Source organism: Triturus cristatus, chromosome 12, assembly GCF_964204655.1.
Source record: "Triturus cristatus chromosome 12, aTriCri1.1, whole genome shotgun sequence".
Taxonomy (NCBI): domain Eukaryota; kingdom Metazoa; phylum Chordata; class Amphibia; order Caudata; family Salamandridae; genus Triturus; species Triturus cristatus.
Window position 1 is genome coordinate 127,440,909 of NC_140595.1, and position 22,852 is coordinate 127,463,760.

General features: G+C 44.1%; 1 protein-coding gene across 1 annotated transcript in view; it reads left to right on the forward strand.

Moving 5' to 3' along the window:
* LOC146772866 (rho guanine nucleotide exchange factor 11-like) overlaps positions 1 to 22,852 on the forward strand; it is a 224,146-nt gene that overhangs the window by 40,005 nt on the left and 161,289 nt on the right. Inside the window, exon 3 of the mRNA XM_085637040.1 lies at positions 6,102 to 6,259. Within this exon, the coding sequence (XP_085493166.1) occupies positions 6,102 to 6,259 (158 nt within the window). The remainder of the gene's footprint in view (positions 1 to 6,101; positions 6,260 to 22,852) is intronic.

The following is a 22,852-nucleotide window of genomic DNA, read 5'->3' on the forward strand; positions in this document are numbered from 1 at the left end:
ACCCCATTTAATATACTTCATATTTATGATTTCATATAAAGAAAAACCTCTTAACCCAAAGTTTCCCATGATTTCTAAAATTTCCTATATGATCCAGATCTTAATGCATATCTTTTCTCCAACTCCTTAATCCTATTATGTTTACACTGTAGTTTTTGACAAGTCGGAATTTCATCAGACCGCCACCTTTTCAGGATTAAGGATCTAGCTAGTAGGACCACAATGTATAACAAGTCAACCTTTAAGTCAGGTGACTATCCTAAAACTGCAGACTGAGCATCCAATGTTTGCTGTACTTTCAGTCTATCAGTACAATACCGATTGATGTTATCCCTTCAGGGCTGAGAGGAGATGATGGCAGATAAACCCGTTAGTGCACTTACTCAGTCACGCCCTGGAAGCAAAGGATCGAGGATGCAATCTCGGGAGCACCTGCAGGGCTCTTGCGAATCCCTTGGCGGTGCCACCGCCAGTGTTTTGGTGGCATCGGAGGGGGGGGGGGGGGGTCATTGTTAGGAATGTGGACCGGGAGGTTAAGGAGGATGTTGAAAGCAGTGGATCGAAAACGCCGGCAATAGCCGAGACGGCGTCAAGAGGTGAAGGTAAGGATGCACAAGCGTGGGGAGCCTCCTGTCCTTCTCCTGAAGAAATCCTCCAACATCCAAACTTGTGCTTGCTGCTTTAACTCGAGGCTTAATTGCGGGATGCTCTACAAGGAAGAGACTTAATTGTATACTGAACTCTAAGTAACAAAGTAGTAGGACATCGTGATTCAGTAGAAACTGATTAATAGGGGCTTAAATAACGAAAAAAGAAAAGAGGAGAGAAGGTGACTGTTGCAGCATGTGCGCATTTAAGCGCAAACCCCCAAATGCGAATTCTGTCCCTGTTAATCAATCTACCCCGGTTCAGAGGTCGCGTCAAAAGAGCATCCTAGAGAAAACACTGGGTAGTTCACGTACATTACAAAGCGCACAACAGACGATGGATCTAAAGGTGCAACAGCTTCTGGAGGCAAATAGATTAGAGACCCCTGATGTCCAAGAGGCCCAGGCGGAGATTGAAAAAGGGGTGGAGAAGGAAGATACTTTGGAGACTGCAAGACTACAAATGTCTAGCCTCCTGCAACACTGGAAAGAACAGAAGATATGTAAAGTAACATCGAAATGGGAGGCCTCCAAAAGTAATCTACTGCTGTGCCCTTTTCAATTCCCCATCTGTTGCAAACAATATCCTCTTTTTTTCGAAATCACATATTGCGGTGACAGCTTCAACCACCTCCAGCTAGTTAATACATTAAACAATATCCCAGGCAGCATTGTCTTCAGCTCAACAGCATGCAGGGACAAAAGTGGCAATAGACAAATCTCGGCTGGTGGCAACAGCAATAGTAGGCAATGAGGAACCTCTGCAGGAGATAGAAAATGAACGGGAATCTAGACAAATGGTTAGAGACATGTTCGAGTTGATTCTTTCTGAGATAAAAGAGCTGCGTATGACACAGTCACAGGAGATATTTTATCATTACATGAAAGGTTGTTGGAAATCCAAGAGACAATGGGTAAAATACCAGAGCGTCTGACGGAAGCTGAGGAACAAGAAACTAGCCTAGAGGACAAGGTAGTGTCCTTTGAGCAGGAAATAACACAAATTAGGCAAAATACAGATGTCGTTGGGGCTAAATTATAGGATGTGGAAAATTACAACAGGTGTACAAACTTACGGTTAGTTGGGGTCCCGGAAGCAATTGAAGGCCCACAATTTCGGGACTGGGTAGAATCCCTGCTGAGAAAAGCAATCACGAATCCAACAGGAGACTTAACAGTTTCAAGAGCCTATAGGGTAACTTTCCAACGCCCCATTAATACAACACTCATAATATTCTAGTGAATTTTGTTGACTTTCGAATAAGAGAAAAAATAATGTCTAAGGCGATTTGAAAAAAAACTTTGACGACACAAGAAGTCCTGTCATTTAAAATCTTTTCGGATATGACTGCATTAGCAGCAAAGAGGCGGAGAGAATTTGTTCGAATGATTGATTCTTTTAAAGCAAAAGGGGCACAAGCAACCATTGTTCAATAATCGAAATTAAAAGGTCTCATAAATGGTAAATTTCACCTAATGGAAGATGTAGCAAAAGCACAAGAACTATTACAGTAGAAGTATATCTCACTATAAAAACCTATTAACTATGAATGCTAAATGTTAGGCAATAATTATGGGTTGATATTTTATAGAGATACTTACGTTAAGGATTTTGCAGCTCAAATATGAGTGTAAATACTACCAGGAGTGAGAGACCGGAGGACCTGGGTCACTCCGGTAGTGGTAAGCACACAATACTGGGTGCTGGGTCATGGCACTCAGGGTACCAAGTGGGGGTAGAGAGGTGGTGTGGGTTACCCTCTCACTAGGGTCACAGGGGTATGGGAAAGATAATGGTCGGAAGGGATTACGCAGGGTACGGGGTGATTGCAGGGGAGAAAAATGGGATAGTTCATCCATGCATACAAGCAAACTATCTTTGGTAAATGAAGTAATGTTATCATCAATGCTAATATGCACTTTACATGACACTTTACTTTGCACTGTCAGTTAAAAAAATTGTTACGTACTGTAGTTAAAAGAATAATGCACATTGCACTTTGAATTATACGTCTTATTCTCTCCTTAAACATCAATGGCTTCAATAATAAAATAAAGGCGAAGCCATTGAAGAATAGGTAAGAGGATATATCCCTGACATTGTATTGATCCAGGAGATGCATAATATGAATAAAAAGAAATCTACATATAGTATGTTTAGGCAGTGGGCATAGTTAGGTATTTTTCATCAGCAAGTGCTGCTCATAGAGGGATAGCACTTTTCGTGAATAGATTCTCTTTTCAGATCACCTACTTTCAGGTTGATAAAGAAGGCAGGTGGGCTTGATCAGTGGTTTGATTATTAATAACAGGTTAACCACAGCCGAATATATGCACCATTTGAAGACGATCCTACCCGTTTATTGGAGCTTTATCACCCATTACGGCATAATCCTGGAACAGTGATATTTGGGGTGATTTTTACTTTTTGCAGGATCCTGAATTGGATTCATCCTCTGGTACACAGAAACAGAATAAACCACCTATGAAAACGGTATTAGCGGAATGTATGCAAAGATCTGATAGACATATTGCAGATACAATTTCACAATATGAGAGAATATTCATGTTTCTAAGCTAAATATAAAACAGTAGCAAGATTAGATCATTTTCTTACTTCATGCAATTTAAGTTTAATCAACTACACATATATTCAAAACAGATTTTCTGATCATGCTTTGGTAAAGTTGGAAGTATCAGGGCTTGGGGCATTTAAGACATCATCAACATCCACATCGAGGATGAAGACTTGTGTACGGAAACCCAGAATAAAATAGAAAGCTTCTTTCAACTGCATAGGATGCAGCTAGAGTAAAAAGAATCTGGGAGGCTTTTAAAGCTACTACACATGGATATATTACTACTAAAGATATAGCAGCTGGATGCCTCCGAAATGAAATGAGGAGAGTCCGTTTTCTTATAAATGTTTAGCTTGGCAAATAAGAGAAAGACAGGCACACAATAGGATTACTGCCTTGGTAGATAAAGATACAAATATTCACATCACAAATGAAGTACAGATACAGGAGTAGTCCAAACACTATGAAGCAATCTATTAAGTTAGACAAGAGGTAGATATTTCAAAACTAAAGGATTTTCCTATTATACTCTTCATTCCTAAACTATAGGCAAGTCAAATTGAGAATATGTTGACCGATGTTACATTAAAAGAAATGGAAGTTGTAGTGCAATCTCTGCCTAATGGAAAAACATATGGAGAAGATGGATTGCCTGCTGAACTAAATAAGAAATGTTATTCAATAATAAATCCTGAATTAGTAATGTTAGCCAATTATATTTTTATGGGAGGTGAGAGACCACCCTCTTTCCGTACGGCAGTATTAGTCAGCTTTTTGAAAAAGAATAAAGATAAGGAGGACATTAATTCATACAGGCCTATAAACCTTTTAAACACCAATTATAAAATTATAGCCAAATTATTGCCAAACTGAATGAAAAAGTGTGTTGGGTCAATTAAACATTTAGATCAGTGTGGATTTGTATCAATTAAACACCTAACTTTTAATACAAGTAGTTTAGTCAAAGGTATTGATTATTTTAGTCATAACATAATCCCGGCCCAGATTATGTTACCAGATTATGTTACCAGATGCCAGGAAGGCTTTTGATCAGGTTTGCTGGGAGATTCTTTTCTATATTCTAACTGAGATTGGATTCCCTGTTGAATGTATTAATATAATATCCAAGTTTTATAAAAAGGCTTTGGCACGAGTAATTATTACTTCAAACAAGATTGGCGTTTGCAAAGTTAACAGAGGAACAAGACAAGGTTGTCCTCTGTCGCCATTACTTTTAGCCCTTTTTATAAAGCCGTTAGCAATAGCTGTTTGCTCAAATAGCAATCTGACATCCCTGATTTCAGGAATTACACAAATAAAGCTTTGTGCTGATGATATAGCATTATTTCATAGACCCTACATAAAAGTTCAAAAATATATATTTGAATCTTCCAGGAATACCAGCTAATTGGAGGGTATAAAATAAATAAATCAAAGACGGAGATTCTGTTCTGTAATACTGCACCCAACACTTTAATAACAGAACTGGGCTTACTGGTCATTACTAGGCCCAAGAGGTATATTGTGATATACTTCTCTAAAAAAGTAAATGACCTGTATGTTTTAAATTATGTCCCCTTCATTAATAAGATAATAGGACTGTTTCCAAAATGTAATAATTTGCCCCTTTCAATACCGGGTCAGGGTGCACTAATCCGTATGTTAATTTGACCTTTATGCATTTTTTTGTTTTTAGCCATCCCTAATGCAATCCAAATGAAATTCTTTAAAGAAGTGCAAGGCATGTTTTCCATTTTTTATTAGCAAACAAACCACAAAGATTAGCTTCAGATACACTTTATGGACCAGTAAATGAAGGAGGTCTAGGCCTCCCTGATTTGTATTATTTTGAGAATTTTGCACACACCACATATAGATCATCGAAGTATTTAAACATTAAAAGATACGATCATTTCTCCTTAGATTTAATTTATCAAGAATATGATAATATTAGTTTTATGCGTTTAGCGAAAACCTCTAAGAAAGTCAGATACAAGACGCTACAGTGTAACATCAAACATGTGCCATAACAGTTTCGGCACTACACGATTCACACCATTAATGGAGTAACACTGCTATCAGAAGTCTATATAGTAGAGCATCATTTGATAGATAGGAATGTAATGTCTAATTGTATGAGCAATGGCTATCAGAAAAAAATGGACTTTTTGGAGGGGAATTGAAAAAAATTGAATGAAATAGAGACTAGCATTAAACATTATCAAAAAAAATATTCAATGGTCCAATATTAAAATTAGTTATGTTTTACGATAGCTGAATCTCTTACACATAATTGAAACTATGAAACTCGCTTGGGAGCTGATACAATCTAAAACCCGCAAGAAAATCAGTATCTTGGCTTCTCTCCCACGCATCCAGGTGGCAGATAAACTTCATGGGAAAGCCACCCAAAAAATGGCATTCAAAGGAGGCCTCCAGATATCCATTGCAGCTTGGGATCAGATTAATGAGTTTAATTTCTCTTTATTGAAAGGGGAAAATACATGACATATTAAATTTTACATTAAAAAACTTTTATATAGAACCCCCGATTTTCTCCATAAAATAAATCCGCAGATTTCGGCAAACTAACTTCAGTGCAATATGGAAGGAGGGGAGAATTGGACACATACTATATGTGGCTGCTCAAGGTTGAGCAGGTTTTGGGCCAAAGTTGTAGTTCTGTGTTTTTTTCCGGAGAACAATGCACATAATAGTGGGGGCAATTGGATGATAGACTAGAAAGTACAAACTAATCTGGTTTTTCATCACGGCATCGGTCTTCAATTGTGGACATGCAGTTAGTATAACGTGTTTGTAAATAGTGTAACCTTGATATTAAAAATAATTTCCCATGTATTTATAACTCTTTCAGGAGCATTGAATCCCCTAATTTATGGTTTGCTGGTGCTGATTCCCTTCGTCCTGATCTGAAGCCAGTGCCAGAGTTACAGAACTGGCAGGACACTGTTGGACGCGATGTTGCACCCCATCTACCACCGAGGGAAAGGGCTAGGCAGGACGCCATACATGGTGAGCAGTCCAATTCATTGTCTGATTTCTGATTCAGGCTTTTTTGGTTAATGTTTCAAAGCATTGTTTGAATTTTATTTGTTTTCTAATGAGAAGTTACAGCTGCAAAATAACTATACTATTAAAGATGAGGGAGCAATGTGCAAGAATTGCTTTTCCCAAATTGAGATTCTTACTGAAAGTCTGAAACGCAATTTGGAAAATGCAATCCCTAATCCCTAGTGGGTCACAAATTGACCTTCCTCATTAATATTAATGAGGTAAGTCGCAGTATACGACCCATTAGGAATGATAGCCATCACATGGATGATGGCCTGCTGGGGACAGCACACCACCATGTCTGTGATTGCTTTTTAATAAAGCAATATTGTTTTCTCTAAGTGCAGCCCGTTTACTTTCAAGGAAAATAGAAAATGAAACTTTTAAGTTTTGTGGGATCACTGCCTACTCACAAAAAATATTTTTGTTTACATTCTCAAAAGGGATGGGGATCTTTTGTGTACCCTTCCCATTTGCAAATGGTTACCACTGCATTTTAGTAGTGGGTAAAAATGCATGTTTTGCAACCTGTAGTTCGGCAGCAAAACATTAACACTACTGCAAATTGATAGTTGAAAGGGACCCCTAAACACACTCCTTCCAACTACCAAATCGCTGAATCAAATTGCAATTCGGTAGTTACTGAATTGCAATTTGGCATTTGTACTATAAAACATGTTGTTGCTGTTGCAAACAAGCTGATTTGTGATTCAACCTGTCTATTACCTCAAAAACATATTTGACATATGGCCCTAAGCCACCATTTGCATTACATTGCCTTAGATGCACGGGAGCCCATTTATTTTGGTCACTGGTATAGTGAGAATTATTCTAAAGCTAATACCCTTTCTCTCAGTACATACTATGCCTTACTGGAGAGATCCGCCTCAGCAATGAGTCTGACTGGTTTCCAACCACAACTGCACTAGTAGGCAATTGTTCTTTAAATGAGAATTATAAAAAGCTTGGTGTAGCAGCAAGGATTCTATTTAAAAATAAATAGCCTAACATCTTGAAAATATTGATTCGTGCTTGCACGGTATCTGGGAAACAAAGCTTCCAAAAATTGTACTGAATTATTTTTCTCGTAATTGAAAAGACATAAACACTCACTCCACTTTTTATACAAAAATAAATCTGGAAGAAAGAAAGGGAAATGTGGAAGCTGAAGTAAATGGCTATCTTGATGAGTTACCTTGCATCATATGTGACACCTTCTGTCAGTTCAAGCTGTTGAGTTAATAGCATGTTCTGAGACTCAATATTTTTAGCAAGGGCTCAAAAAAACTCAGTAGGCACCCTACCATTGGCTAATAAGATAAGACTGTGCTTTTATGTGGGACCGTAGCTTGGTCAGTAAGATTGAAGGAGGGGGTGAGCATCAGATTTTCCCAAAATGAGGCTGGCATATAATGTTTAAATACATCATACGAAAACCAGGGTGCATAAGAGGGTACTAAGGGGCGGTGGAAAGGGAGAGGAATGCGGATCGGTAGGAGCACCAAGGGGGAAAACGCAATATTTTGTAAAATAACCAACATTTTTGAGGACGTTCGAAACAGAGTGAGAGAGTGTGTGCGTTTTTGTCTGCGTGTATGGAAAACTTCCTGTTGAAATCCGACTGACACCTCACAATACCCAACTGAAAGCACCTGTCCCCAACTATTTATCAGAAGATACATTTATTACTGGGGTGTAACACCTCAACCCCCCCCACCCCAAGCTACACCCCTGCTTTTATGCTTTAATGGCTCTAAGTGGTGCTTAAAGTAATTTGTCAGTCACTATGTCCCTTTGAAGTTAATGTATTGCTTATGAGTTGACTCTGACCAGGGTCTGACCTCTTCCGCGTGTTAGTTTTTCATGTGCTGAGAAGAACCAAAATCACTCCATGGATCTGAGCAGAGAAATGCCATGCTCATAGTTGGCCTTTGTATCTTCATCCTTGTTAGTTAGGGATTACTTGTGTGACCTGTTACCTGCAAATAATAATAATTCGTTTTTATTACAAGGGTGATTCTCTCTAAGCTGCCTTTGAATTAGTGCAAAAAAACAGTTGATGGACCGAATGCAGAACAATGTCATACATTCACCCCAGTAGAGAGATCTGGGCCTAAATCCATTGTTTTTTTGCTCACCATGCCGTTCCAGTTTTAACCCAGCCATGTGCAAATCAGTCTTGAGCCTGTGCCTCATGGGAACAGTCCAGCCCGAACTGCCAAGCCAGGTCCTCCCTGGACTGGAAACAAGCATCCTAGGACCGGTTTCGGGGTTTCACCCCTCTTCAGCCAGGATAGCTTGATTCCAGTGGCATGGAGAGCAAGGGACCCACGTCTGGGGATACCCTTCCCACTCGGGGTGACATAGTGGTAATTCCAGGGAGCATTCAGTTACACATGCTTAGTGGCCCATGTCAAGTACTAAACCCATAGAACCTTCTGGCTTAGGAGAAAACTGCATTCATCACGAGGGGATGCTAGAGCCATCACTTTTAAAAGAAAAAGAAACTAAAGCAGTTTGTGGCACTCTTAAAATCAGAGACTGACGGAAAGCGCCGGGCGTAACATGGGTCAACTCTGCGGCACTTCAGTCACCTGAAAGGATCATCTCTAAAAAGTGAACAGGCTCAGAGCAGAGTTTAACTTATAACATTAGGGATGGCAGACTGCCAAATTGGGGAATAGTTGGTCACAGAGTCAGTAGCATGTTAGATTTTCTTATGGAATTTATTTTTACATTGCTGCCACATTCTGATAACTCTTTTGACAGCACTTCTTTTGTTGCCAAAACACTCTTTGTTTGTTCCCAGAAGGCATCACAACTTTTTAAGACTCAGTCCTATTAAGACAGGTGCTATTTTTCAGCATTTTTGTTGAACACTGGGATCAGGACCTCTGGCTGACTTCTCTGGGCTCACTGTCCTCAACCAGTAAATACTGTAAAAACATCTGGAAATTATTGATACTAATCTTCCTGTGGAGCTGTGGGTTTCACAGTTGTCTAGCACAGTGTTTCTCAAACTGTGGGACAGAGATTCGCAAGCCAATTCACGAAAGTCTAGCAATCAATTAGAATACCTTTAAATTCCATATGTCTCTTGTCACATTTGCTGTACTGCAATGACAGAGGTCAAATGTCAAGCTCTGCCTCCTGCCAAATTGCTGCTTATATTTTTTAACATTGAGATTGTTTTTTACAAGCCCCTCTCACTTGCAATAAAGAAAAAGTACAGTGAATTATGTGACAATCTTGATGGGGTACTGGGAATGTGAAAGGAAAGCCTGCTGGATGTCATTTGAACTGTAACACAAGAAAATGTAAATACCTGTAAATTAACTTTAAGCAGTCATTTTACTCTAAAGCAAAACTTAGGTAAGAATAAAATTAGCTGTGGAAACGATCTCAAAAACATACTACACTGATGAGGCCTAAACCAGGGCTGTGTCCTTGCCCCAACACTCGTCAATGTATATACCGCAGATTTGGGGAAGAAGATGTGTCAAAATGCAAACCTCGCAATCCCCAATATTGGCCCAAATAGAGTTCACTTATTACAGTACCTAGACAATTTGGTAATAAAGGATCACACCAAAACTGGACTACAAAGGGGACTGGATGCTCTTAACATCTAGAACGAAAGCAATGAATTGGCTGTGAACCCAAACAAGACCTTGGTGATAGCTTTTGGACATAAAGCAAAAAAAGCTTTACTCAGCTGGAGACTGGGCGCCTAGATTATTGCCACCAGAAGGACGTACACCTGCCTTGGGGCTTGGCTCAGTGATACTGGGAAGGCAACTTCACACCAACAAAGAATGAAGTCCAAGGCTCAATCAACAATCAATGCTTCATGCAAACTTCCGGGTAAGCTGTGCAGTCCAACAACGCTGCCAATCCGGAGGGTGATACATTTCAAAATACCGGCGATAGCAGGCTATGCACAACAAGTGTTCCCTGATCTAATGGGGAGTTTGCATGAAAACTCCCAGTGTCAGGTGTACAAACATATCTTTAAGTTACCTATATATGCCGCAACAGTCTGATCCGCCTGGAGTTAGGCCTTGTCAAGCAAAACAATGAATGTTTGGGAACACAGGCGAAACATTATTACCAAGTCATTAAAGCACTCACAGGATGCTCAAAAAGTGTGCTTAGACCAATATACGAAGGAACGGCCAATCTGCGGAACAGCTACATGCAAAAAGCTGTGGGGGTACTCGGCTTCGCAATGGAGAACAGTTTTTTGGAAGGGATGAGCTATGCTGCAATTAAGAATGCTATGAACAAACAAACACACTCGTCAATTATTACGGCAAGCAGACAAACTTAACTATCTAGCCAAGGGAGGGCAACAAGGTTTAATTTCACCATAATAGGAAAATAGAACACAGCCATGTCTGAACCAAGCACTGGAAGGAAGTTCATAAAAGACCTCCAATGGGCCAGGCTGGTGCCCTTGCGAACAAGAGAGCTAAATCCCGGTTGGAACTCTTTGGCACATGTAACCAAATGCAGATTTTGTAAGTATAGAGAGGAGTGCCTGCTCCACCTGGTTTGCTGCTGCCCAGGTCTGCTATACTATGTCGTAAAACCCATGCTTCCATCAAAAGGGTCCCAGACATGCACAGAAGCTGTATCAGTATCGTTCTCTAGCACCTCAAACTAGGCACATTTGGGAAATACATGGCAGAGGTGCGTGCCCGGTTGTCCAAACAAGAAGGGCATGATGACTTGACTGTGGCCTGTACAAACAAACCGTAAGCAACTAATCAAAACGTTTGAGTGACCTAGGAGGCGAAGATGTCCTCAGGCAGCTATAATGCACACCTTAGCATGCTATTACAAGCACACTAGCACTTTAATGCCTAGGGCTTTTGGCTAGGACACAACTGGAATATTGAACAAAAGGAACAGCTGCTGTTAGTATGTGTTACTGTTTGTTTTATGACTAGGAGCTGCATACAACTTTTAACTGCTGATGGTCAAGTGGTGTTTTTAGTGGGCATATATATTTTACTGTTTTTCTTAAATATTAGGCAATGAGCCCAATTTTAAATGGGTATATTTACAATTGCACTATCTTTGGAATATTGCAAATGATTTTAAGCAATCACGCAGTAAAAACTTTCATTCATTCATTCATATGTGCTAATCTGGCCAGAATACAGTGAGAACTTGAGTTTCTCTTGCGCACTGAGGTGTATTCGAGAGCACACTCGCCTGCCAACCTAAAGATGTTATTAAAGTCAAATTCATCTTCACTTAAATCTATAGGAAGGAGAGCAAAGAACTTGTCGCCCATCTTCACCAATGCCACTATGAACAGGATGAAAAGGCAGGAAGGTTACTGCGTGAACTCTCATATTCCGCGTCTGGCCAACAGGCTAGCTGCATCTAACCAGTATGCATACGACATTGTCCTGTTAAGTAAAACAGCAATTCAGCATTAAAGATCCTTAACAGCCCTAGCTTGTTATACTGGAAAATATGGCCTGGAAATAAACAATAAGAAAACAAAAGTTGTGATCTCTGTGGAAGCTATAAATCAAAGGGAAATAAAAATATCCATATGAGATGCAACTTAATCCCTCACATGAGTTCTATAAATTCTTTTCTGTCCTTAAGTAAGAAACCGAAGGCTCCCTCCCTACAGCCAATCCTAATTGTCACCAGCAGCAACCTCTCACCAACACTGTGTGATAGGTCTGAGTTACTGAGAGGGAGAGACGCAAAGAATCTGAACATTTTACACTCAAAAACATGTAGGCATCTTTTTTACCTCCGGCCGAGCACATCTCAGGTACAGATTTGCTAGAGTTTGGGCTAGTGAAGTAAGTCCTTGTTTATCAAGGAGTGTTAATCAAAACTAGGCAAAAATGAGTTAATCACGACAAAAATCCTTGGGGCAGAAATTGCCACCAGTAAGAATGGAACTCATGGAGAGAGTACCCAGGAAAATCTGTTCCCACTCTTCATCTTAAATACCTGTGGGACACGGCAATGCCCTGTGCTTCAGTTAAATGATTTGTAAAGAAAGGAGCAAAAGACTCTTTCATGCAAGACAAAGATCAATTATGAAAAAGAGTTATGTCTGGATGACAATAAACTTAACGATCCAATTTTACACCAATATTCAGAAATTATCTTTTCAACATACAACAAATAAAAACGACTTTCGCTCAGACAGGGAGACTTCCACCCAAAGATTTGACATGTTATTGGAATTAAACCTGCAGCACCACAAAGTGTCACCTCTGGATGTAAAGATGAAACAGTTCTACACATTCTGTGCCTTTGTCCCTCATTGGTGCCTGTTAGAAGCAGGGGCTGCTCCTCCATTAGGGCGGAGGAGCGTCGCCCCACTGCTTTCTCGCAGTGCCAGAAGCAGAAACATAAAATGGTTCTGCTTCTCGCACTGCCAGAAAGCAGAAGGGTATGCTTGATTGGGAGCGGGCGGGTGGGCGGGTTTGAAAGGAGTGGCTTGCTCAATGTTGAGGGCCCTGACTGTTTGGTCGACCTCTACGGCCGACCAAACCAGTAATGCACACTCTCCCTTTTCTCCATGTAGGCTGCACGCAGTCTACATGGAGAAAATGGAGAGTGTTCAGCCTACATGGAGAAAAGTGTCTCCTCCTAGGTGCCCGGCTGGGCGCTGTCCCTACTAATCACAACGCTTCCATTGCAGGGTTGGGATTGGCTGAGGGGAGGGGAGGGGAGGGGAGAGAGAATTCCTGCTTCCTGTGTGGCAGAAGAGCAGGAAAACGGGACCCGGCCAGGTGCCGCGACGTCACGGGACCCGGGAAGGTATGTTTATTTTTTTAAAATATTGTTTAGTCACCCCCCCCTCCCCGCCCGAACCCCTGCACAAACCCTCCATCCACCCCTCCACCCTCGAGTCATGCCAGCCGCGACTGATTGGGAGGAAATGGCTCAGACGTGCATTCAACTACCTGTGCATTGTACAAGCTGTAAGTCAAACTTCAAATGGCACACACAGCTGAACAGTGAAGCTGGCAAATTTATAGATTGGTCTACATAGGCCTCAACTCCCCGAAATAATTAAGTAGCCCCTGCAGATACATCACTGCCGCTTTTCACATATTTACCTAAAGAAGCTTTATTCTCTTTTAGCAAACACCTTCGCTGATCACTCAAAGAATCAGAGTTTACAACTGCAAATTTTCACAAATCTAGCAATTATTTCAACTGTGTTCATTCATATTTATTTATTCTTTGTCAGTGTTTTGTCACTTTATTTTTTTATAGCATGTATTTATTTTTAGAATTGTTTTTGTTAGCTGACCAAGCAAACATGCTTTCTTATACATGCCTTCGTTTTTGAAAAGGAGAGTGGAAGATTTTGTAGAAAGAATAAACTTGGGGGAATGGATTTTTCATATTGATTTAAGTTGAAGCCGAGGCAGTTTCAGGCGGGAGACACCTCAACAAAAGCGATGTTTGTCTTCAAAGAGCGTGAGTCTCCCTCCTGAGTCGGGTCTATTGGCATGGGTGCTTCCTGCAGACAGCAGGCCTTTTCCATCGAGGCTCCCATGAACTGAAACCACAAAAGGCATCTCATACTTCACCCCATGGCAAAGGAATACAATGTTTCTTCTGCTTCGAAAGAATGTGGCAGCTCACTGTTTTGGTTACTGTTGCCTGAGCCTTTGTGACTTCATTTTCTGGACCTGATGTCCTTTGACGACATCTTTGTTGGATACAAACAGGTTCCATTTGTCCGAATCGCTGCACATTATTTCCGGCCTTATTTAAAACTGTCCTTCCTTGCTTACCCCAAACCACGAACAACGATCATGGACGTTTAATGCCCTCGGTGGAGAACAGCTCTTTCATTATATCTACAGCTAGTGCTTTGCTAAGAAGACAGAATGTCATGGTAAGAGGTGTTACAGAATCTTTGCACGAGGTTGCTGCATAATGGCAACATTCACACCTCTTTAGGCTGAAATTGCAACATTGTATCGGCATAGCAGAGCTGGAAGCCGGCATAAGGATGCAGTGTGACTGGGACAATTTAATCTAGAGTCTTCAAAATGTGGTCTGCATAATGCTGTGTAGACCCCTCTTGTGCCCTGTGGTCCTCTGAATGCCTATGCGCATACAGACCTCTTGTGCTCTGTGATCCTCTGAATGCCTATGCGCATACAGACCTCTTGTGCTCTGTGATCCTCTGAATGCCTATGCGCATACAGACCTCTTGTGCTCTGTGATCCTCTGAATGCCTATGCGTATTCAGACCTCTTTTGCTCTGTGATCCTCTGAATGCCTATGCGCATACAGACCTCTGGTGCTCTGTGATCCTCTGAATGCCTATGCGCATACAGACCTCTTGTGCTCTGTGATCCTCTGAATGCCTATGCGTATTCAGACCTCTTTTGCTCTGTGATCCTCTGAATGCCTATGCGCATACAGACGAATGAGCTCTGAAGGTACAGAGATCAATAATGGTCACCTTGCAGTTACATCCTGTTGAGGCGATAAACAGTGACGCCAGTGCTTAATTAGTAAAATAAATAAATAAAGAAGCTCCAGGGCTCTCGTCAAGAGGCCACTGCAGCCTGCACCACACATTGCCCCTGCCAGCGCTGCCAACGGCAGTACCAACACATCTACTAACCATCGCACTCCTACAAGTCTGACAATTCAGACTATTTCAGGCCCCAAAAGCTATAAGAATGGCTTGGGTGGTGCGTAATAGTCATTTTTTATTGTATGTTGAAATAATAATTAACTGTTGTGATAATGTCTAAACTAGCCTCACCGCGCCACCTTGTGGTAGACTGCCAAGCTCCTGTGTTGACAATTAAGTGCTGACTAGAAGGAAGCCTCCCTACTTGGACAAAGAAGCATACCTCTGTCAATTAGATACCCCCATTTATAGCAGTTGGGTCAATGCCAGTTATCTACTTGCCCACTATACACATGTCGCCTGGGATGTGGCAAGTAAAGATTTCAGGGCCCATTTGACTCAAATCATTCTGGGTGGACAGGATGCAGTCAAATATTTAATTCGGCTTTCCAGGATACTTCCAACTGTTTTGTGAAAGCAGTCAGCACTAGAGTAATGCTTTGTCGCCACACGCAAATCCGATCTGCATGCTTTTCTGGAGATGTGCAGCAATCCTTCATGGATATGCCGTTTAATTAATCCATTCTTTGTGGCAAAAATCCTTATTCCACCCTGAAGATTTTCAAGTATAGCCAGGTGACAGCAGTCTCTTTAGGCCTTTTGACACCTACATTAATCAGTTTTGGTCATTCTGGGACTATTTTATGGGTTGGCATACAGACTGCGTCAGGTCCCCCACCCCTGCTCCAGTCCCCTTAGCCCTATCGTGGCCACTGACTAGGGGGAGGGGACGTGGTCATTTGCACTGGCTTTCCTAGTTCACCTCCCCTGTGCATCATCAATCTTCAAGCCTCTTTGGTTAGCCCTTAGAGGCACAAAACCACCTTGTGGCACGCAGGATTTGAAATTTTCTCCCAGTCCATTACATCTGACAGATGGGTACACCAGCATACTCCAGTTTCTCCCATTTCTTTGCTGTTTACCACAGCTTCTGCCCGTCTTAGTGCTGCTCTCAGAGGAGCACCTCTACATTTAATTGATAGAGGAGTGAGCTCTGCTGTCCCAAGATGTGATTTAGAGGGTGACAGCCTAAAAAATAAGGATGGTTGTTACTCCCACTTTCTCCTTGTGCCGAAGAAGGATGGAGCCTTCATCCTATTTGTATCATCGCCATCTAAATGCCGTCCTTCGGATGGACACATTCAAAATGCTCCTACTGGACAACGTTCTGTCTGCCCTAGATCTGGGCAGCTGAATAGTAGCCCTGGGCCTACAGGATACCCACTTTCATGTGACTCGTAGTAGAAGGTGGCCAGGAGCATTCTCAGCTGGCAGTGCTCCCCTTTGGCCTTACCAGTGCCCCTGGTGCTCACAAAAGTGACTGTAGTGGTCACTGCTTATCTTCAGAGATTGGGGATATCAATTTTCCTCTAACTAGACGACTGGCTGGTGGAAGTGGGCTATCCTCAGTCAGCAGTAAACCACCTCTGACTGCAATACTGTTGACATCGTTTGGATTCTCGATCAATGAGCGGAAGTCACACTGGACTGCTGCACAGAAACTTCCTTTTAAAGAAACTATCCTGGACACAGTGTAGTTCAGGGTCTTCCCTCTGTTGCAACAAGTCTAGGACATTCAAGCTATGATCCCGATGTTTCAGCCTCAATCCTGAATCTCAGTTAGTGCAGCACCTGCTTGTCCACTTTGCCAGGTGCATATGCTGGCTGGACAGTGGAATCTGAAGCCTCGGTCGGTTCAGCACCAAGGGAACCTTGACTGTGGGATCTGAAGTCTCCTGGGTCCAGCTCCAAGGGAACCTGGCAGATATCATCCAGGTTTCTGAGCTGATTGCAAAAGATCTTCAGTGGTGGCTATCAGACCACAGCCTGACCAGTGGCAGACCCCTTTCCCTTTTCCACCAAGAGCTGACTGTGGAGACGGGTGTGTTACTGCTGGCTAGGGGAGGCCATCTGGGAGAGGTGGAGATCAGAGGACTCTGGTCTCTTGTGGAAATAGAGCTCCACATAAGGCGCAGAATGCTTTTCATCAGGGCAAGGCTGGTACAGGTTCTCATGGACAACATCACCGCCATGTGGTACTACAACAAGGAGGACAAAGTGGGGTCCTTGGTCCTGTGCTAAGAGGCTCTGCATGTCCGGAGTTGGCTGGAGCATCAGGGTACTTTCCGGATCATGAACGTCCTAGCAGGTTGACCAGTATATCCGTGGATGCCTGGTGGATCCCAAATGGCAGTTGCGCTCTGTGGTGGAAAAGGAAATCAGACAGTGGGGAGAACTCTGGCTGATCTTTTCGCCACTGTTCAAAATGCAGTGTCAAAAATTCTGCTGCGCATTGGAGTTTCCCGGAATGCTGTCTCTAGGATATGCATGCAGGCTAAAATGGAGCACGGACTCCTGTACACCTTTCTGCCACTGCCGTTCTTGCCTCGAGATCTGAAGAAGCTCAGAAACAACCTCTTCCAAGTCATCCTAGTGGCGCTGTATTGCACAATACTTCCGGGCATGAGTATCTGTCCTCTGATTGGGATACCCCTTGAGAGGCTCTTCTGTCGTGGCAGCAGGGAATTCAGCATCCGAACCTGCACAATCTACACTTCCTTGTGAAGAGAATGAACAGCAGGTGTTTCCTGCATTCGATCTGCCACCTGAGGTTGTGAATGTCATCCTTGCTGCAAATCTCTCTGCGAAACTGTACTTTTTCAAGCCAAATGGTTGGATGTTTTATTGTCTGTTTTTTCTTTGGCCCAGCAAAATTCTTGCAGGTGACTCATAGATTAGTTGGCCCTTTCATACCTTTTGTGTTTTCCTGACCAATCGCCATTATTTAGGTCACCTCCTGTGATGAGTTTTATTCCCAGACAGTTTATAAAGCCACACAGGGCTTGGAACCCAATGAGCCCTTGCCAAATGCCCCCGTACGGTGCATAATGAATGCAGCGAGTGCGCCTGAGCACTACAAGAAGGTTTGGGGGGGGGGGGGGGGGGGAATTCTCCCCTCCAAGGAAATGTGGACAAAAATGGAGCATTCTAAAACACATTTTTCATTATCTTTTCAATTGTATTAGCTTTTAAAGCAGTGTAAATAATGACCTAACTGTGCACCAGGATACAACACTCTTTGTTGGGCCTCTCACTGACTCCCTCCCTATCACCCTCCAACAGTGCCTAACATCTGCCCATAGCCTCTCTCTCACATTTATTTAATTTGTTTAATAGCGCCTCCTAAACCGGTGTATGGTGTCGGAGGACTCTACATCACACACAAATACAGAGACAATGAGCAATACGTGTGTAAATCAGTGTATAGGAAATGTAACAATGCTTGGTGTAGAAAAGCACAAACCCTGGATTCGGAACATAACACAGTGGCTAGGGTTGGCTTTACTAATAAGAATTTATTTCTACTCACACAAACCTTTTTAGAAACATTAGGATAATGAAAGACTCAAAAAATATATATAACTTCCCAACCTGTACCATGCAGTTTCCGTGTAGCTCTTTGATTACACTTCATAGCTCAGATTATGAGAATAATTTATGAAATGAACAGTAACAAAAACGCCCCTGTGTCAAAAGCAGTAACCCACTAAGCTATGCACATACAATACTGTTCAGTTATCTGCATGGCACACGTCCTTTGCTGCAGGCATGTTAACCCTCTGCGCTACCTTAGATGAGTCAAAACTGCCACTAGACAAAACTCCTATCTCTCTCTAGTAGGTACATTAATCACCAGAGTTATCTTGACACTTTTCTTGTTTCCTGAAAACTGCTGGATATACAAGGAACTCTGCAATGGGTGCTTTCAAAACGACTGCACAGCTGCAAAAATGTCCCCCACTAACAAACCTGCCCCCCACCCTTCCAGCCTCCTGAGGAAGCGCCTGATGCCTCGTTCATCCAGTCCAGCCTTGGTACCATAGTGGGATCTCTATTTGTTCCTGATGCTCCTCTTGTGCACCATCTTCAAGCTAATGCATAGCTACTCCATGCCTCTTCTGACTCTCAGAACTGTCTAACTCCCTGCCGTCGCTTCAGCTTATCTCGTGAGTGCGCTCCAAGCTCTCTTGGTGTAGCCAACGTGCCACCTTTTTTCCAGACAAACTAGTGTTGAGAACCAAGTTTGTGACTCCATTTCACTCCCATCTTTAATCCTCTTCACCACTTCAGAGAGGCGGAGAGACTTCATCGACTGGACCATGAAAAAGTCTTAAGCTTTTACATTGATCTTTTAAAACGCTGTTTGTTGGACCTGGCCGGCGCTGCTTGTGTGTAAGGGCTGCTTAAACCCACGACTTGCGGAACCCGCTTCGCGGGTCCCGCTGCGGAATCTCCTCACCTTCACCGCCTGCTTGTGGTCTCCTGCCTGGTTGCTCTGTGGGGGCGTGTGAGGCTTCAGGGCTGCGAGCGCGAACCGGGACTCACCTTCCCAGGAGTCCCGGTCCCGGAGGCTGAGTCACCTGGCCCCGCTCTCCCTGAACGCCCCGCCCCCACCTTCTTACAACTTAAAAGGCACCTGGACCCTTTCCTCGTGGGACGCTGTTTGTTGGACCTGGCCGGCGCTGCTTGTGTGTAAGGGCTGCTTAAACCCACGACTTGCGGAACCCGCTTCGCGGGTCCCGCTGCGGAATCTCCTCACCTTCACCGCCTGCTTGTGGTCTCCTGCCTGGCTGCTCTGTGGGGGCGTGTAAGGCTTCAGGGCTGCGAGCGCGAACCGGGACTCACCTTCCCAGGAGTCCCGGTCCCGGAGGCTGAGTCACCTGGCCCCGCTCTCCCTGAACGCCCCGCCCCCACCTTCTTACAACTTAAAAGGCACCTGGACCCTTTCCTCGTGGGACGCTGTTTGTTGGACCTGGCCGGCGCTGCTTGTGTGTAAGGGCTGCTTAAACCCACGACTTGCGGAACCCGCTTCGCGGGTCCCGCTGCGGAATCTCCTCACCTTCACCGCCTGCTTGTGGTCTCCTGCCTGGTTGCTCTGTGGGGGCGTGTGAGGCTTCAGGGCTGCGAGCGTGAACCGGGACTCACCTTCCCAGGAGTCCCGGTCCCGGAGGCTGAGTCACCTGGCCCCGCTCTCCCTGAACGCCCCGCCCCCACCTTCTTACAACTTAAAAGGCACCTGGACCCTTTCCTCGTGGGACGCTGTTTGTTGGACCTGGCCGGCGCTGCTTGTGTGTAAGGGCTGCTTAAACCCACGACTTGCGGAACCCGCTTCGCGGGTCCCGCTGCGGAATCTCCTCACCTTCACCGCCTGCTTGTGGTCTCCTGCCTGGCTGCTCTGTGGGGGCGTGTGAGGCTTCAGGGCTGCGAGCGCGAACCGGGACTCACCTTCCCAGGAGTCCCGGTCCCGGAGGCTGAGTCACCTGGCCCCGCTCTCCCTGAACGCCCCGCCCCCAACTTCTTACAACACACCCCATTGGTCTTTGGCCCATAAATATCGGAGAGTGACGCTGCGCGGGAGCGCGCGGGAGCGTCCGGGGCTAAGACCGGGCAAAGACCGGGCAAAGACCGGGCAAAGAGCGGGCCGTTTGAGGCCGTTCGAGGACTGAGAGGACTGGACTGGCCCACCCCTTTTGGCTCGATATTTTTGGAAGCTAAATCAATAACTGAGGGGAAATAGACCTACCTTTGTCACAGTGCTTAACGCTATGGATCCAAGGGTAACCCGTAGCAAGTCTTCTAAACGTGGGTCACAAATCAGGGGCCCCATGGATGACTTTATAACCCGCACCAACATAGCCATAGACGAAGAGATATTCAAGCTCCAATCCCGGGTCTCGCTAGAACTAGATGCCGCCAGAAGAGTGTCCCAAGTAATTGCACTTTCCAAGAAATCCTCCCTAGGCCACATAGCCACTTCTGTCACCCCTGAGCGTCCAGCCCGCCCACATTGTATAGTCACTCAGGTAGATGCTCACCATTCACCGACCCCGGCTATTCCCCAACTTGCCTCAGGAAGTAAGGATGAGGAAACCCCATCGACACCTCTTAGTGTGCACATCCCTGCCCCCACTGTATCTTTCCCGAACCTGTCTAATAATATCCCCAGTGGCAAACAACCGAAGAGGAAACGCAATTCTCGCTCAGCTTATTTCCGCAAGAAAGCGAAAATTGCTGTTCCAAAAGATCTGCCAATGACCAACATCACAGCATCCAATGCTGGAGTAGAGAATACCCCTAATACTCAGTCATGTAGTGAGGGGCAGGGAAAAAATCCATCTATTCCCCTCCTTAATTCCCCAGCAGGTGAGGACCCCGAAGTAGACGGGTTAACCAATAATAACAAAGAATATATAGAGGTGGTTTGGGACACACTTAAAAAACTTTTGTCACCTCTAGACCTAAGACTATCAAGGATAGAAAATAACTTGTTAGAAATGGAGAAGAGCATTATTGCTCTGGCCACTCTTGGGTTGAAAAGTCTGGAAAACCAGGGCATTATTGCAGCTGACGCAACGCCACAACCTACCGCACCCCAAACCAATCTAGCTTCCTCTTCAGTACCACCCACAATAAAACCTGTCCCCAAACCAAGGACAGTTACGGTGGAGCAAGCTCGCGTTAAACCAAAGGCTCCCCCACGAGGCCCCACACGTAACCTGCAATATCCCAAACACGAAACACTAAATAGACCGATTCCCAGTGAAACCCAGGTTCCCCCAGTCAAAGATAATTTTAGAGGTGGCTATATTGACCTTCCCCCAGAGGCAAATAACTATGTGGTTGTTTTGACGGGTGTTCCCATGATAGGTAATGGCCAATTTGAAAATCACTGGTCGCTGAAAAATAAAATAATGCACTGGTTAAATGTCAACAGACCAATCCCCAATGGTAGAAGAAGTCGCGTACTGATGGTTCGCAGAACCCCCTGGGTAGGGCCAACGCTGAAATCCAGTCCGGGGGACTGCATAGTAGTGACCTTCGAAGACCTACACACGGCGCACCACATCTGTAGTTGGCCCAGTAATGATGACTCCTTAGTCAAACCCAAACCACTATCCTTTTTTTATCCTCCCCGACCTAACTGTAACCAGGGGGATAATTGGTCATTGGTCCAACACCACCAACGGCCGAATAGGTCCCGGTGCCACCGGGAGACCCTCCTACATTGGAATGGTCTCTCTACTTATAATAGATTTGGTGGCTTAGAGGAGGTGGATTGACTCCCTGTGCAATCACCCAAACAACCCCGAAGGGAATTCTTAACTTCGCAAAGGCATCATTCCATTGATTGTCCTGCCCCTGAGCCTGTAATAAGCCGAGTAGGACGATCCAACGATGCAAGGGTTGATGGGGTGACATTGTCATTGGACATAACAGTAAATTGTAGCAGGGAAGATTGGTCAAACTTGCTCTGCATGACCCCCCCTGCATCTACTTCTCTTGAACAGTCGGATTCTACCTGCCTTGCCCCCTATGCGACCTCCAATCTCCAGCAAATCGAGCCACTTGTGAGGTCTCCAAAACTTGTGGGTGCGACTGTTTCTCCTATGCCTATGCCTATTGACCCCATCAAGGTCTCTCCAAAAGCTGACTCTGTCTTAAAAATTCTATCTTGGAATGTGGCTGGTCTTGGTCGTAACTTTGACATCCCCGAATGGAACGACTTTCTGGAACCCTTTCACATCTGCCTCTTTCAGGAAACCTGGTGTTTGGAGCCAAGACACCGAGTGGGATTCTCCACCTTTTTTATCCCCGCAGTCCAGGAACAAGGATCCAAAGGTCGCCCGTCAGGCGGCCTTATTATATGGATTAGTATTGCTCTGGGCTTCAGGGTAAAAGAAAGAAACACCCAATCATCGGATCTCCAGTGGCTAACGATAACACACAAAGGGGGAAGAAGTATGGAAGTCTTCAACATCTACCTGAGGGGTGCCAAAGGCGGTGTATCCCATCTACCTCCCACAGGCCTAAACCGCAACCTGGCTGCCTGCAATGCGGACTCC